An 18,167-nucleotide genomic window follows, 5' to 3' on the forward strand; every position below is an offset into this window, starting at 1 on the left:
AAAGAGAATACATATGATGTGGAACTTAAAAAAAAACACATCAACAAAATGCATCAACCCAAAGCAGAGATGTTAGGACATATGTTATTCACTTGTTAGGAACATATATCACTATTTTATGTAATTGGCTAATCTTTTGACAAAACGCACTTTACTTGTGTTTGGGTAGATCTATGATGTGTTTAATACTTCAAGAAACTGTGTTTCAAGATCAAGTGTTGAAGGCATGCAAGTCTGTCCAAGATTCAACCTGAAGAAGTGCTGTTCATTAAAGCTCGACAGCTAGCTATCTATCGAGCTTAAGAAGTTGTTCCAGCCCTGTGGCTCGACAGCATCTCGACAAACAGGTATCTGTCGAGTTTTATGAAAAACAGAATTCCAGTTCTGTTTTGACTCCGATTCAGTTTTATGTATTTGGGCTTTCTTTTCTCACAACCCTAGACATATAAAAGGATTATTTTAAGGGTCATCAAAGAGTTCACAAGTTGCATAAGTGTTGAGCAAAGTTTGTTCAAGCAAATTGTGACTGGAGACAAAGTTTTGCCCTAGTTCATCATTATTGAAGAAGTTGCTGCGTATATGCACTGTAAGGTTTTGTGACCAAGCATCTTCTTTATCTTCATCGTATGGATGAATTGAAGAACTTTGCAACCAACAACCTTCTCTAGTTGGTGATTGAAGTCACATAATGGGATCCGCACAATTGATTAGTCACCTACTTGGGAGCCGTGTATCAAAAGGAGAAATTGTTACTATAGAACAAGTCCAATTGGGTATTGGGGTAAGGGTTCAATTGTAGGTTGGTATAAAGTACTGAGATTCCTTTACTTGTAACCACTTGTTATGATAATAGTGGAATTTCGGGAGTGGTGACCTGAAAATCACCCGGTGGAGGTTTTTGCTATTAAGTTTTCCCCATTAGTAAACAAATCACTGTGTCAAATTTATTTTATGCTGCATACTTAGTTTATTGATGATTTATTTGTGCTACCGCGCGTTTGCATGTTAGTTAATTTAATTAATTCACTTGGTTAAATTAATTGATTAATTTATCACAAGGGGTCAATTTGTTTTTGGCCTATCAAGAGATACAAAAAATACAAAAATTCATCAATCTAAAGTTGAGTTGCAAGATATAATAAATCAGAGAGAGAGAGGGGGGTAATAACCTGTTTTTGGGGAAAGAATATATGAGAAATGGCAAAATTAAATAAAAGAAGATGAGTAAAAGAATTATCAAAAGAAAATGTAACAAATTATCCAAGTTATGCTACATAATAGAATAAAATTAACAATCAAAGAAATTAAAATATAACCAAATATCATCAACCCAAAGTAGAGTTCAACACAAAAATTCATCAACATAAATAATTAGAAGTGCAATAAAGAATTAAAAATCCACCAAAAAAAAAAAAAAATATATATATATATATATAGAGAGAGAGAGAGAGAGAGAGAGAGAGAGAGAGTATTCATCTTTTTCTGTGGAAAAAATATGGATTTAGTGGAAGGAAGAAAAACATATTTTTATAATAGATAAAATGGGGAGAAAAAGAGTCAAAATAAAATAAAGATAAAGGGATGGAGGAATTGTAAGGTTAAGATATAAAGTAGGGAGGAGATAAAAAGGTAAAAGTGGGGGAATAGTTGATGGAATTATAATTGTAAGTTGAAAAATTAATAAGGAGGAAAATAATTAAAAATGAGAGAAAATGTTAGAAATAGGTTGGTGATATGGCTCAACAAGAGTATAACAATAATAAATGCTACGTTTTAACTTATATGTATATGTATATATATATATATATATATATATAGATGAATGTTCCCATCTGATTACTCGTCTTTGGTATCTCATAAAGCCCATGAATTCATACCCTAACGGCTTGTTTGGAAGTTTAGAGAGGGAGGAGAGTAGAGGGAAATGGTTCCCCTCCACCTTGTTTGGATTTTTTTAAAATTAGTAAGGGGGAATGGAGTAATTAGTCATTCCCTTATTTGGATGTTTTAAAAATTAGGATGGAGAGGAGAGGAAATGATTAAAATAGACAAATTTACCTCTATTTGAAAATGAACTTGCAACATTGGTTTATTATTAATTTAGAAATGGTAAATTAGGAAATTTCTCTAGTCAATAATTTATCTACTCTACTCTCCCTCCAAATCTCTCCAATTTTGGGGAATTAAAAATTGGGGGTTAAAGGTGGTTGAAACCCTTCCAAACCCTTCCAAACTCCTCCCCCTCCTTCCTTAAAAGATTTCCAAACAAGATAATTAAATTACTCTCTCTCCCTCTACTCTACTCCCTCTCCTTTTTTAAACTTCCAAACAAGCCATAAATTTTATGAGAGAGAGAGAGAGAGAGAGAGAAGAGCAACCAACCTAAGTGAAAAATCGCAATAAGCAAATCAAAAATAAACCCTGACCCCACAAGGAGAGTTATTGGAATTCACATTTACAGGTTTGGAGGCCAATTTAAAGGCTTCATTAAACTTGATTCTCATAAAAAAAAAAAAAATATATATATATATATATATATTTTAAAAAAGAAGAACCTAAAGTAGATCCTAAGTGATACCTACCATAATGGGACCCAAATTTGACCAGAAAAAAATTAAAAACAACTAAAATCAAAGATTGTTGTATCCAAGGGTGGCTTAATGGTTCCAATTCATTAGCAAGCTCAATAGGAGCAATGGGTTCTCCAATTTGGAAGGCATTTGAAATCCCATTTTGAAACTACACATTTTCACAGTATAACTTTTTAAATCTCACCTTTTATAGGTTAAACGTTTTTAAATAAACAACTTTCAAAAAGGTTTAGGATAGATTTGAAAATATTGTAATATAATAGCTATTCTTTAGGATTCTTTTTTTTTAAGAGATTTTCTTTAGAAATTATTGTTCTGTTATTTGATTGTGTTTTCTTTACATAAAATTTTAATTGTGAATAATAGATATTCGTTATCAAAAATCCTATAATATCTATTCTGTAAACTACTTAATACCCCCTTAAAATAAACTCTTGAAACACCCATTAGCTGTTGCTCCCCATCCCTCAAATTTTTTTTTTTTGGTGACTCTCTCTCTCTCTCTCTCTCTCTCTCTCTCTCTCTCTCTCTCTCTCTCTCTCTCTCTCTCTCTCTCTCTCTCTCTCTCTCTCTCTCTCTCTCTCTCTCTCTCTCTCTGTTTTCTGCCATATTAGACCCAGAAAGAACACTTTAGTGTTGACTGTCATTCCTATTTTTGCTGCTAATTTCTACCATATTAGACCCACGAACAAAGTCCACGTGATATTGACTATAATTCTTATATTGACTATAGGCATTTGCGGTTGCATCAATGTTATCAATTTCATTATGTTCTGCCCAGAACAGTCAGAAAATTCTATTTCGATTAGTTAATCAGTACAAATTACCCATCTATTTTATCTCATTTTAAATTCCAACCCATCTTAATCAATATCTCTAAACTTTAGTCTTTTTTTCATTTAAAAAAAGAAAAAAAGAATAGAGAGTCTACTTTAGTATTTTAAAAAATTGAAAAATTAATTAATTAACAAGGAAAATCCCCAAAAATACAGAGAATCTCAGTCCAAAATTCAACTAAACAATAAACTCAAAAATATCTGGAGAAAGTGAACAGAACCCGAGGTGAGATTTGATAACACAAAGAATATCTTTGAAACCAATTCGAACAGAGATGCTCAACGAGATTGATGGCCAAAATAAAAAAATGATAATAATAATAATACTCCATACAATTAATAATTTAAAAAAAAAAAAAGATTGCCTGACAATGATTCAATTAAAAAAAATTGTAAACAGTGTAAAGATCCCAACATAAATAATTAAATATATAACCAATTATGTCAATTGTCAAGAATGCATGCTAGCTAATGACCTTGAACCATTATAACAGTAATATCGTTAACAAAAAAAAAAAAAAAATTGACCGCCTGTGGATGAATCTGTATCTGAGGTAAGCTGGCTTTCGGTAAATGCTGGCTGTTTTGACAAGGAAGATCAACAATCTCACTTTAGCATGGAAATAACAACATATACAATAGACCTATCTTTGGCAAATTCTTGCATACATAACAGGCCGACATGTATGCATCTCAACATCTCCATTTCAAAGCATGATTCATATATCATTGGGTCTATTAAGGCTATAATGTTGTCTGCATTCCACAATTTCCATTCCTGGAAACATGAAAACAAGATTGAAATTCTTTGCATCCTGGGGCGGAGCTACATGTTAGGGTGGGGGGGCCATGTTTTGGAAATTTTTTTTTTACTATATAGAAATATTTAATATTTTAATAATTAGCCCTCAAAAATGGAACTTGGCCCCCCCAACTATTTGAGTTGGTCCAATAATGTTCTTAAAAAAAATTATCCAATTTGTCTAGTAGTTATAGAGAACATATTGTTTCTCAAATTCATTTTTTATGGTAAAATGTGTTCTCATATTTTTTAAAGTTTTAGATTATTTATGTCTTTGAACACTTTATTAATTCCATTGAAATTTTTTTACTCACAACGGTAGACAATTTGGTAACTTATATTGAAAATAAAAATTGTAAAGATTTCACTATAGAAGATGGTGAAAGATTATTATTATTTTTTTTTTTTGAGAAACTGTGAAAGATTAATTTAATTCTATGAAACATTTAATTTTGTGTGTGTATAGATACATGTGTTTGTGTATGTGTATAAAAGTTTGTATAGACTAATAAATTAGCAACACAAATCGGCCCCCCCAAACAGAAATTTCTGGCTCCGCCCCTGTTTGCATCAATATTGAAAACTATTGGAGGTTTTTTAAAAATAAGGCAATGAGATAAGGATAACTTACAAATCCTAAAAGGTTCATGGACTACTCATCATGATGAAAGCTAGATTTTCTTCTTTCACTTAGTATCTCTAATAATAACACCCCAAAGTTGAAGACATCCAATTTTCCTGAAAATCACCCTTCCATTGCATATTCAAGAGACATATAGCCACTAAATTTTTAACAATAAAACACATCAAAATCTTGTCGTCAAATATTATTACTAGTATCTAATTGAATTGACTAAAACAAAAGGTACTTATTATGTTCCGATGACCCTATTAGTATTGGCTTGGTCTTCATTATTTCCAAAAATTTTAGTCATTCCAAAATCTGATATTTTTGGATTTAACTCTTTATCTAACAAGATGTTAGTTGCCTTTAGATTTCTGTGAATAACTTAATCTAGAATCTCTATAAAGCTAAAGTAGACCTCAACCAATTCCTTTAATAATGTTGAAACATTTTCTCCAATTCAACAGTTTTTCCTTGTGAGGATCTAATGAATTTAAACAAAAGTATTAAGAGAAACTCACAGGATGAAAGGACATGAAGTGTGTGTTTAGATACCAATGAAAAATTAAAATTTTTTTACTATACAGATTATTTTTGTTACTATTTATGGGTTTTACTATACTTTTTGATACTATTCATAGATCCTGCTGCACTATTTCAACTAACTTTTACTTTATTTACACTATTTTCAGCAATAAGTTTTCTGTTTCAACAAAATAAGCAGTATTCAAACAGAGTCAAAATATGAAAATAGAAGTTCTAGCGGTGAAGTTATAAGAGAATTGGAAAAGTAAGATTAATTGAAGTATCACGTTCAAACTTCACGTCTCAAAATAGTATAACGGTAATTCCTACACAGAAAACTATCATTACTCCAATATAATATACTGACATTTATATGTAGAAAATTTAACATTGTAACGCATTTGTATTATAAGAAATGGCATCAAAATTAACTATCCAAAGAAGAATGCATCCAGACTTTTGTTTGGCATGTATTATCAGCATCTGAATATAAAAGTTGATGTGCAAAATTCATATAAAAAAGCGGATTCAAAAGAATAAAAGCCGTAAAGAATCATCAAATGCACAAAATTTGATGTTGTGGGGTGCACTGTTCACATTGCACTGGCACCCTCGGTCCAACCCACATGGTAAAGGCCCAATTGTTTGGGCGTGTCATTGTTAACATAGTTTTGGTCTCTTGTTTCAAATAGAATTAGGAGAAGGCAATGATATTGTACAAGCCCACAAGAGGAAGGATAAATTTAAAATTAAAAAAAGAAAGCGCAGTGTCTATATATGAGTGCAAAGAAAAAGAAAAAGATTTTCTTAACCTTGAAACATACACAGATTGATTAAAACTGTTAGTTTATTTTTTTTTAATTCAGATAAGACTAAATTGGGACTCAGCAGATGTCATGACAGATTAGTTTTCTATCTCACTTTATTTGAGATGATTTCTTGGGTATTTGTTCAAAATGTGAACAAAGTGCATTTTATAGAAACATTTTGAAAATTTCATGTTGAATCCTGTTTGTCATGCAAACCGTTCAAAATTCTAATATGTACTCATTTAACTTGCATCACATACCCGAAATAAAATATAGTTTCATTCTTAGATTAATAGATCCTTTCATTTTTTTTTTTTCATAAAAATAGTAAACTTTTAATTAAAATTTCAAAAAGTCTGCTTGTGGAGAGAAATTGGCTAATGCAACGTAAAATAAATAAATAAATAAATAAAAATTTCTTGAGAAATTACACATGAGAAATGGTTGCATTTAACATTCCCATGCAGCGTGTAGATGGAACATATCTATTAAGAACGTACCCAAAAAAAAAAAAAAATGCAAATTATCTAATTAACTAATTAACAATAGTCGAAGTGCCAATCGATCTGAACTCCTTATTGGTCTCAGATTCACATGGCAACTCCCTCTTATTCCCATGCACGTGAATGAACCTTAATTTGTTCACATTAATAACATATATAAATCTTTATAAGCACATATATATCGAATTAGTAAGCCAATAATAACTAACTGGTTCTAAGGGCTTCTATTCATTCTTCCTATCCCTGGTGTTGTTTCAAGTCTTTGCATTATTATTAGTGGTATGCTTTCTTGTGATAATAAAAGTAGTCTACATTTTTCTTTGCACATGATCTAGATTGATATCCATTGTTTTTTAGAGTTCCTTCATCTTAACATGCTTTAATTTGCCCTAGTTGTTAGACAATAATTTTACAACAACTCCATCAGGTTAAGAAACATCACTATTCTTCTTCATATGTAAATGCGACAATGAGAACACTTGCAATACTCCTGAAATCTTTGTGTTTATTCATAATTTTAATTAATTTCAACATTAAAATTATATTTTAATCTGATTCTATTTTAATTGGGGATGTTAACAATTTTATGGAAAATATTTTTGCATATTTCCAGCACATAATAGCATTTAAGTAATTTTTAGATGAGCCAATTGAAATACGGAAGAAAGTGGTATTAATTAGGGTCGTGGATTAAGACATTATTTTACCACATTTAATTAGGGAGAAAGAAGAAAAAGAAAAAGGAATAGAAACAAGCACAAACAACACAAAATTGTGTTTGGCTTGGATTTTTTTATATATATAGTTAATTTATTTGTGCACAGTTTTTCAAATTTTAATTTTCTATAGATACAATAATAAGTAAGCCCAATCAGCACATGACTACTAAAAGAATGTGTAATTATTATCATTGTTATCTAGGAAAACATCTTAAGTATTCCGGGAGTATAGAGAAATTGTGCTCCCTCCTCTTACTTTCATAATAGGCCACATCATAAATTTAATGAGTGAATTACATCATGAATGTTGGAGGAGAGAGTACCATTCTTCGTACTCTTAGAGTACCTAAAAATTATTTGTTACCTTGAATGAAAAAGTCTACAAACACAAAAAAGTTCAAACCTGATTGGTATTGCAAATTGTTTAGTAATAGGTAAAAAAATGTTGTCAATGACGAATCCAAATAAAAACCAATAAAAATCTGTAAACTTAACTGTTATGATAAATGTGAAATTTTGTGTTTGTGGCATTGCTTGACTAGAATTTCAAACACCTAGTTATTTTTTGAGGAAACTTAAATTAGACTTCAAGATCCAAATTCTGTTTAAAAATCATGATATCTTCCATCTGGAGTTTCAATTTCCCCCCCCCCCCCCCCCCCGTTTTTCCTATGGAAAGGGAAAACGAAATGCAAGCACTAGTCGTAGCCAAAAAATCCGTGCATCCATTAGCTTCCTAGTAGATATCATATGACACTGTTTAACCCGCTAGTTCTGCCGCAAAATCTTCCAGCAATCAGACACCAACACAAAAAACCATGGAGGAAAGACATTAACTGCGAGTTGTTAACAAAGAAAAAACCAGAACTGAATTTGTTTCAAACAAAATATATGTCTAAACGCACCTGCCAAGCCAGTTATAGTGTTATACTCCTTCCCTTGAAGCACAAAACTTTGCTGTAACACTTTGTAAGTATTACCCAATTTTAAGGAAAAACCTATCAACCAGTTAATTTCCATGGTGGTCCTGAAGGCCCTGGCTGGGCTGGGCTGTCCTTGCAGCCACCATGTTAAGCTTCGCTAGATGACGGGAAGAGGGGACCAGGCGAACAAAACCGATATTTTTGGAGCAAGAACAGTACGGATATCTAGGTGGAAAAATTCCCTTGCATTTTTTGTTATCCAAGAAAATTTTAGTCGTGATTAGCAAAAAGAGTGCATGTTTTGTGAACCAAATATTCCAAATAGTCAAGAGAAAAGGAATCAAACCCAATTAAAGAAGGTGAATGAAAGAAAGAAGTCGGCTCAAAAGATGAATTCTTAATAAGTAATGTTACAATCACAAACTATTTTATAAAATTGTTACAAACTGTTAATGTAGCCAATTTCTTACCGATTTTCATCTAGACCCACCATTATCATCACTTTTTCACTTTTTATAAAAAAAAATTGTAAAAAAAATTTGTATCTCTAACATTACTCTTTTTTTATTAGCAATCTCATTGTAGGGCGATGCAAGATTCCATTGACAACAAGTTTGGAAATTTGGTGGGAGATAAGAGTAGAGATTATTGGATGAAACAAAAGGAAAGAGGAAGAAAATGATTATCCCCATTTTTCATCACTTTTTTATTTAACAATAATCACTCATCACATTAGTAGTTTGTAAAATTTTTTGTAAAAAAATTTGTATCTCTAACATTATTCATTTTTAATTAGCAATCTCGTTCTTGTTGTAGGTCGATGCAAGATTCTATTGACAACATGTTCAGAAGTTTGGTGGAAGAGAAGAGTAGAGATTATTGGATGAAAGGAAAGGAAAGAGGAAGAAAATGATTATCCCCCTTCCCCTTGTTTTGACCTTGTTAAAAATTAAGAAATTAGAGAATATCCCTCCCTTTTTGGATGTCATAAAAATTAAAATGGGAAGAGAGGAAATGAAAAAATATCATACAGATTTGTAATTATATTTATTTTTGTTCAATTTTTTTTAAGGTAAATATAAATTGATATTATAAGAGCAAAATTGACAATTTAAAATTTTTAAATATAAGTAAAATCTATCTCCTCTAAATTCCCCCGCCCCTCCAAATCCCTCAAACATTTTTCCCAAAAATATATATATTCCAAACAAAGAGTTAAATCTCTCCCCACCTTTTTCCTCTATTCCTCTCTCCTCCTCTCCAATCAAAACACAAGGTAAGACTTGAATGCAAAGTTAAGAAGGTATAATAGTCTTTGAAGCAATTCTCTGTTAGTGGATTGTGTTGGGAATTTCTTGATAATGCACCCATTGTTTCTCAAAGAAACAAAGTTTAATATGAAAAATTAACCAAAATGCATGGCAAAATAATACCCCCCCCCCAAAAAAAAGCCCACAAGAAATTAAAAAAAAAAAAAAAGTATTTGGAACACACATTGACATGAATTACATAGGCCTATTAATTTTAGTTTAAAATCTCAACTTATTTTCATCACTAGTCTATCTAAAAAATTTTAGAGTTTCACCTTCTCTTATTATGATTGTACTTTTACACAATTTATTTTAAGAACAAAATGTCAATGAAAATAATATGATCTAAATTCTTTCTTATACACCTAGCCAATTAGCAATTATTAGTGTCAAGAAATAAGAAGAAAATTAATACCCAAATAACTTTATGGTGAAAGGTAGTCTCTTTCTTTTTTTTTTTTTTTTTGGGCTGGGTAAGTGTTTATGCAAGGGATAGAACCCTTGAGTTGAAAGTCACTAGCATGACTAGGTACCACTTGGGCCAGTGAAAGGTAGTCATTGTCAAACAAACATCAATTTCTTACAAATAACATATTAAGGTAAGAGATGGTCACAAGTAGTTTCATTAGTTTAACTACATTGTGAACATAATTATGCATGTTTAAAAAAATCATAAAAATCCTTTGGTAACATATAATTTGTAAAATTAATGATTTTTTTATATAATTTGATAGCTAGGATAAATAAGAAGAGTGAGGATTTAAACTGTAGCTCCTAAAATGATGTGACTAAGCTACAAAGCGCTAAAAAAAAATGATGAAACTTACAAGTATAAGAATAAAAAAACCCTATGTGAAATCATGGATGAATTAATGTAAAATTTTGGTAAAATAACTCTTAATTAGTGAAATAAGTTTCTTTCAACCAAAAAAAAAAAAAAGCTACAAAAGTCTGAATTTGACTCAACCTTTGACTATACATGAGTACATCAAGTCTCTTTCTATGCTATGCACTAATCTATCTATGAATATGCAGGGAGTTTTCTAGGAAAGTGGTAACCCAAAGACACAAAGTGATATAGAAGCTGAAGGAAGCCGTCCGTTTGTGGCTTGCACAAAGTTTCCTGTCTGTAGTGGTAACTCCTTTTGATGGTCAGTTTCTTGGATTGAAATATGCTTTCCATAAGTGCTGAAATTACTATTGACAGTACATCCAAACCATAAGTCTAAATCAGCAATTTCATAGCAGTCAAAAGAAAAAGCTGACATATGGTTCACATCATGCTTTTAGGAGGAGCCAGTCAAGATTTTTAGTGTCGTTTTTAAGCATACAACACCAATTAAGCTTAAACAGTACAAAAATATTTTTGCTTGGGAACATGAAAAAACTTATGTATAAGTGTGCATGCCGATACAATCAATTTTATAATATAGTTGAATGTTAATTTGTGATTGGATTATAAAATTTATATCTAAAAGTTGAGATAATTATGATTACTTGCTAAGAAAATGAATTAATGTACTCTAATCATAATGTAACTTTTGAAGTATATTGTGTATTTTGGTGTATCTTTAAAATTTTTATTACATATCAAATAAATCGATTGTTAAAATAATAAAAAGTAAATAAATTGTAATCAGATTTCAATGGAATCATGAAGACTATAAGATAGGGTTTTAAAAAATAAGGCAGTTACATTATGTTGTGTAACTTTTTTTTTCATAACATCTCATAATTTATATCAATTCTAATCTTAGTAGCATCATTGTTTTGTATAAAGTTATCAACTAATTAACCAAGATCTTAAATTAGTAGTGAATTATATTTTTAGATGAAAGGATATAAATCACATGAATAAAAATAAGGAACTCAATTAAGTAATATCTTTTTTTTAATGATTCCATTTGAGTAATATTATTTGCTTGGATATCTTGATTTTCTTGTTTTATCTATGAGTTTCAATTTAATTAAAACTAATAGATAAAACTATACACGTGTATAACTTACCCTTTTATAGTATAATAGCGGATGAGATAGGTTCAAGATATACTAAATATTTGTATAACTTACCAATAAAAATAATATATAATAAAAAAGAAAAAGGCTTCAAAGAAGGTACTTGATAAAAGAAAGTGAGATTTAAAACTCAGTTCAACCTTCAGGTGAAAATTTTCTTTCCTTTGTTTTTTTCCTCAACTCAAAGAGTAGGAAGACATAAGCAAGGGATTCAGTCATAACTTAGCCTCATGGTTCACCATGGGATTTATCCATCAAGCAATGGATTCCAAGGGTTATTGATATACCAATCAAAATAAACTCAAAGCACATACATACGCAAATACATGCACATGTGTTAGTATAAAACCAAAATTAAAATATTAATTTTATTTTAATACTACAATTACTCATATCTCATAATCCTACTGTATGCAAAATTATTAACTAATAATTTTTTAAGAGAGCATGCCTCGAGATGCCTTGCAACCCCGTCCTTGGATGCCTACGTCACAGACAATAAAATATTTTGCTCATCCTTTGGCCAGGCCCAGGGTTGAAATTCCAACTCTTGAATGAGGTTGATGAACTAGCTAAGAAGGTGGGAAATATATCTCTTATGCCTTGGATTTATCTCCCCTAACATGACTTCCCTTGTCAATCTGACTTTTGACAAGAATCAGGGTGCTAGAAGGCACGGATTTTTGTATTGGAAATGTCATGATAATTTCATCTTAAATAAATTAAGATAAACTACGTTGTTTAGGTAAAAATTAATGGAGTTGAGCTAATGCTCTTAGTCATATTACATTATTTAATCTTTAGATTTTTTTATTTTTTATTTTTTATTTTTAAATAGGTCAATAGATCATTTATTGACCCACCAAGCAAGTGGAGTTGAATGGCAAAAAGTGGAATCCAATCATAAGCCCCAAACTTGTTATCAAGATCCGAGATTTGAGTCTTTTGAAATCTCTATATAATCTACCTCTGCTAGCATTCCTTCTCAATCACTTTAACTATTCCCCAAATTGATTAAAGTTCTCTAAATCACCTTTAGACCTATCCTAGGGTTGTCACTATACATCACTATCGATGTTTCTAATTATTGTATTTTGATCACCAAGGTGATGCTACACCTTCAAACTGTTTCTACAAATGCACATTTGGATTAGATTAATTGATTTACCATGCATCACATGCGCAAATAATATACAATAGAAAACTCTCTATATGTCCTATCAAAATTATGCTCCACAATAATCTTTTGATAGAACCGACGAAAATTTTTGGCCACAACCTATAAAAAGTTCAAAAAATACTCTATATTATGAAAATTTTAAAATTGTAGGGGGCCAAGACCTCCCCTTCCTCCCCCACTTTCTAGTTTCTATGTGACTTCCTCCAAAGCTGAAATGAGCATTACCCCATTGTCACTTACCTTGGTGGTGGTACATTGAATTGACTACCTCAATTTGAAATTTATCAAGCAGATGAATAATGTGGATTTGAATTGACCTGTCACAATTTGGCCAAAAAAAAAAAAGAAACCCATCACAAGCAAAAAGTTACACTTGGATGGACCAAATAGTAGGTCCATATATTCGTATAGAAACATGTGTCATGGGTCATTGGAAATTGGGGGTGCTAAATTTAATAGCTCCTGAACAATCCCCATCTTCATCGAAACATCGCGGTAGGCTCCTAACCAAATCAAAATACCCATGTTGCCCGTACCCTTTGATCAGCATTCATTAAGTAAATGGACACTAAAGCATTTGAAGCTATTGATGATGAAAATGAAATATAAGTGTATTTTTGTTTTGGGTAAATATGCCTCTGATTATGACTATGACTATGCGTCTATTAATTCCTGATTTTTATGCATGCATGATTTCCAAGTTTTCAACAATCAACACCCCCCTTGGAATTTGCTGGCTTTGAGATCAGGTTATTTTAGACCGTTAGTTTTTGTCGTTATCAAAGGGAGGCATTACTTGCAGAGAAATAGACCCTGCCAGAGTTTTTGTCGTTATCAAAGGAAGGCATGACTTGCAAAGTAGAATTTAATTTTGGAATTAAGATTTTATTAGATTATGTTTGGTTAGGCAATTTGGGGACCTGAGAGAAGTGTGTTTGTAAAATCCCAAACACCATTTCACAATAAAAACTTTTCATAAAATATTTACAAACATTATTTTAAACTCAAAACACTATTTTGTAATAGCTTATACAAATGCACCCTTATTATTCCTATATTATGCTATATGTTTGATATTATTAATAATAAATAATATGAACTATATGCTTTTTAAATCTTACAATAAAAAGAAGACTAGCCCAAATCCCACAACATGTTTCAAATTAGTAATCTCAATTTGCAAAATCAAAGATTTTTTAGTGTAAAAAATATCATGAATTTCTAATTTTGTTAAAGTCTAAATACAAGATTGTCAGTTAATAGCCGTGCAATTTTATTAATATTTTCGAGTATATCTAACAGCCAACCAACACAAACCTCTAAAGTTCAAATTTTCGCTAGCAACCATCAAATTATCATTATCAAAAGAATCTACTACATTATTTCTCATCCAAGTGAACATCAACTTGAGTCAAAGTTGTTGAATCCTTAAAAGCAATACTTATCCTTTTTATAGACCAAAAAAAAACTTAATTACTTCTTTGATTAGAAAAACAAATGTATTTTCCTTCTAAATTAAGAAAACCAAAACAAACAATTAGTTTTAAAAAATTGAGGTAAGGTTTAACAGCATGAAACCTTTTTTTTCAACAGAATATCTCTTTCTTATAATTATTGTTATAAATCATGCCAATCCATTCCTTGTATCTAAAATTATGGGAAGACCGGGTAAGATTACTTTTTCTTTTCCTAATAATTAGCATTATTGTTCCTTGTCATATTAAGCATGCGTTTGCGAAGCATTGGGATGAAAATTTTGTACTTTTTACTAAAAATAGTGGGTCTCACGACATTGTTCATGGATCACCAAACTCAGCAAAATACAAATTTTTAAGTAAATTTAGATCTCACGGTACTATTCACACATTTAAAAATTATCTTATTACAGTGTTTTCATTAATAAGTTTTCAATTTTAACAAATAAGATCCATACAGAACCTAAAATTTCATTGTGTGTTCTAACTTTGCTTTTAAAAAAAATTCAAATTACGTGTCCAAACCCCAATGAGTGGCTTCTGATTAGACATTTGCTGCTGAGTCAAAAATTATACAATTAAAAAAAGTTTATCCTTTTTTTTTTTTTGGGGGGGGGGGGGGGGGTAGGATGGCACTTTTGTAAAAAAAGACACCCCCAAACCAAGTTACATTAATGTGTTATATATATATATATATATTGTAGGAAAATGCTTGCCATGACCAACAGGTACCTTTCCATGCAACTTCGAGGAAGGAGATTTATACAGAGCAAAATGCTGGTAATATAACCTCTTTTCACGAAACAAAAACTCAGTCTTATCTGTACCTTTGTTGTCATCCTCAGCGACCTCTTTCCTCCAACACTTCCTTTCAATTTCCTTTTTAATTCTTTTTAGATCTTCTTCTTGAATTCTTTCATTGATCCCCTATGTATATATATTGACCCCCAACCTACTAACCTTTCCATACAAACCAAGCTTCAAGCAATCAAAAACGTATTGTACACAAAAGGGTCTTTGATTTTTTTTACGTGCATACTAGCTTGATCATCAATGGGGTCACGAAATGGGGTTGTGTTTGAAGATTTCTTTCCAGCCATGGTGGAGAAATTGGGAGCTGAAGGGTTTATGAAGGAGCTAGACAATGGGTTTCGGTTGTTGATGGATGAAGAGAAGGGTGTGATCACATTTCAGAGCTTGAAGAGGAACTCAGCTTTGTTGGGATTGCAAGGCATGAGTGATGAGGAGCTAATGTGTATGCTTAGAGAAGGAGATTTGGATGGGGATGGGGCTTTGAATGAGATGGAATTTTGTACTCTCATGTTTAGGTTGAGCCCTGGATTGATGGAAAGCTCAAGCGAATTATTGGAGGAAGCCATTGTTAGTGAATTTTAAATATTTTATTCGTTTCCTTTGAAGAATTGCACCAAGAATTTAATTAGTTATTGTTGATTTGTTGTACTTGTTCTAGGGCATCTTGTCTTTTCTTATTGTTGTCCTGGTCGGGTTGGGTTGTTTTGTATTGAGGAAGCTATTGTTAGTGAAATTTAGAATCTCTAGCTTTGAAACCCACCCCTCTTCTTCTTTCCTCAAAAAAAAAAAAAAGAACAAAAAATGTGGTCTCCATGTGTGTTCTTCTAATGAATATCTTTCTCTTTTTGATGGCCATTCTGTCAATTCAATAAAATTATTTTTCTCTCCAATGTAGCTTCATATATTGGTCTATCTATTTAAATTCTGGTTTGAAAACTTGATTAGCACGTTACGTCAACTGTGACCCTATGATCATCATATAAATATGGCATAAGTCTTTTTGGCTAACTTATTTGCTTAAAGGTTTGACATTACTAACTTTAAACAAATAATTTTAAACCAAATTTTATCTCACCTTTTTAAGTGAATAATTTGACAACCAATAGCCAATAAACGCTGGTAAATACATAAAGAGTTATGTTAAGAACACAATAAATTATTGCAATATTTTCATAATAGTTGAAGTAACAATCTTTTGTAAGTTAAAATAAAATAATATTAAATTATGATCATCTATAAAAATTAAAAACAAAAGTACCGTAAGATTTTGTTGTGTTAATAAAGTTTCTCAAACGTACAATGGTTCGAGCAATTCGTCTCCTAAAGTGATTTGGGAAGCCATAAATCAAACCACCATGGCTTTTATTATACATATAAAATGTTAGTTAAATTGTACTTTGAAAATGATAACCCACATAACATGCATGGTGACCAAGTTGTTCCAAACGTCAGCAAAGTTGGTGCCAGGCCAAATGCTTAAGTTATAAATGAGAAATTGACCTGTGTAAATTTGGCAAAAATCACTTTTGCTTTTTGTCTTTTGCTTTTCTTTTTATCTCAGAATTTTTTTTTTAAATTTAAAATAAATTAATTAATTAAAAGCAAACAAAGCAAACTATATATATATATATATATTTTAAATATACTAACTTTTTGTCTTTGTCACGAACAAGTGACAAATTAAATAAACGACAGTGTTCCTGAAAATTAAATACTTCTTTCAAAGATAGAAATCTCATTACTCATAAATCTGAAGAAGATGGCAGTGCCTTTTTAAAATTCATCAAAAGAGAAAGGTGCTTGAAAGAAAAACGATTCGTATTGATAATATGTCGTATATGTCTTTTGGTGATTTCAGAGTTTCTCAAATTAGAGGGGGGTTTGGGCTAAAACTCATTTTAGGTCATTATGGGCTCTCCATTAAGTCCAAAACTTTGATGGGCTAGATTATGTTGTTTTTCTAGGCAACATCAACCATGCAGGCTTGGGCCCAACAAAAAACTCAATGAGTGTGATTCTAGCTAGCCTGGGCTTGCCTTCAAAGCTTGCTTCACATGAGTGAGGGATAGTGGTATGCGGACTCAAAAATCAGTAATGTAGGCATAAATATAAATAAATTAATAATGTCCTGTCTAAAATGTCAAATTTTTTAAGGGAACATCATTTATTATTTTATCTATTTTTTAAAAATGTTTAAATTTCTAAAACTACCCTTAAATAAATTTATCAAAAAATTGAATTAGTAAATTAATAGGGGTATAATAGGAACATTCGTAAATTAATGACTTTTATTTTTAGAAACAGGATAATATTTTGAAACATTCCAAAATGAAATAGAGGACAAACAAAATGGGACGGAGGGAGTATAAAGTTTCATGTAAAGAGAATTTCTTACAAGATTGTGTATTTGAGTTGACAAAATAAAAGATTCTTGCCTTAGCTAACCCCAGGCCCCAACAACCAAAGGATTGGCCTAGACAGTTACCAACTTATCATTTACAATTGGAATATCATAAAACAGTAGCTATGCTGGGTTAAACATGTCTTGTCAGGTTATTCGTTTAATAACAAATCGTGTTAGGGTTAAGGAATCCTCACCCGTTTACTAAACGGGTCGGATTCATGTTAACCCATATAACATAATACTCATAACTCAACCTAGCACGAATCTGATGAACATGAATTGTAACCCCTACATCTACCCTTTCCTCCACTAATACCTATCAAAAAAATAAATCAATAACATGTGAGCAAGAATCAATAATCTTAAAAATAATACTAATTGTAGGTATGTATTGATAATTTTTCTCTTAAGAGTTTGTTATCTGCTTACAACCAATTCACTATTAGGATACATCAAAAACTAGAATATATCAAAAACACCAACTATAGATAATAATTATGAAGTTTTGTGCGATGAGATTTTCTTACAAGATTGTGCTTGGCTAAAAATGATGAAGGGAAACAAAAGTAATTTCTTACGTGAAAAAAAAAAAAAAAAAAAAAAAAATTTGTATTAGACTTGACTAAAAATGACGAA

The 18,167-nt window shown here is 31.0% G+C and overlaps 1 protein-coding gene across 1 annotated transcript; it reads left to right on the forward strand.

Annotated features, from left to right (window-relative positions):
- The first annotated feature begins 15,358 nt into the window (after positions 1-15,358).
- LOC115992283 (calcium-binding protein KRP1-like) lies at positions 15,359-16,017 on the forward strand. The gene has a single exon (XM_031116434.1). The coding sequence runs from the start codon at positions 15,368-15,370 to the stop codon at positions 15,707-15,709; it is 342 nt and encodes a 113-aa protein (XP_030972294.1). The 5' UTR covers positions 15,359-15,367; the 3' UTR covers positions 15,710-16,017.
- The last annotated feature ends 2,150 nt before the right edge of the window (positions 16,018-18,167 follow it).

This window comes from Quercus lobata, chromosome 5, assembly GCF_001633185.2.
Source record: "Quercus lobata isolate SW786 chromosome 5, ValleyOak3.0 Primary Assembly, whole genome shotgun sequence".
Classification (NCBI taxonomy): Eukaryota; Viridiplantae; Streptophyta; class Magnoliopsida; order Fagales; family Fagaceae; genus Quercus; species Quercus lobata.

Coding starts and splice junctions, on each gene's coding strand:
- LOC115992283 (XM_031116434.1), top strand. CDS start 15,368: ATGGGGTCACGAAATGGGGTTGTGTTTGAAGATTTCTTTCCAGCCATG.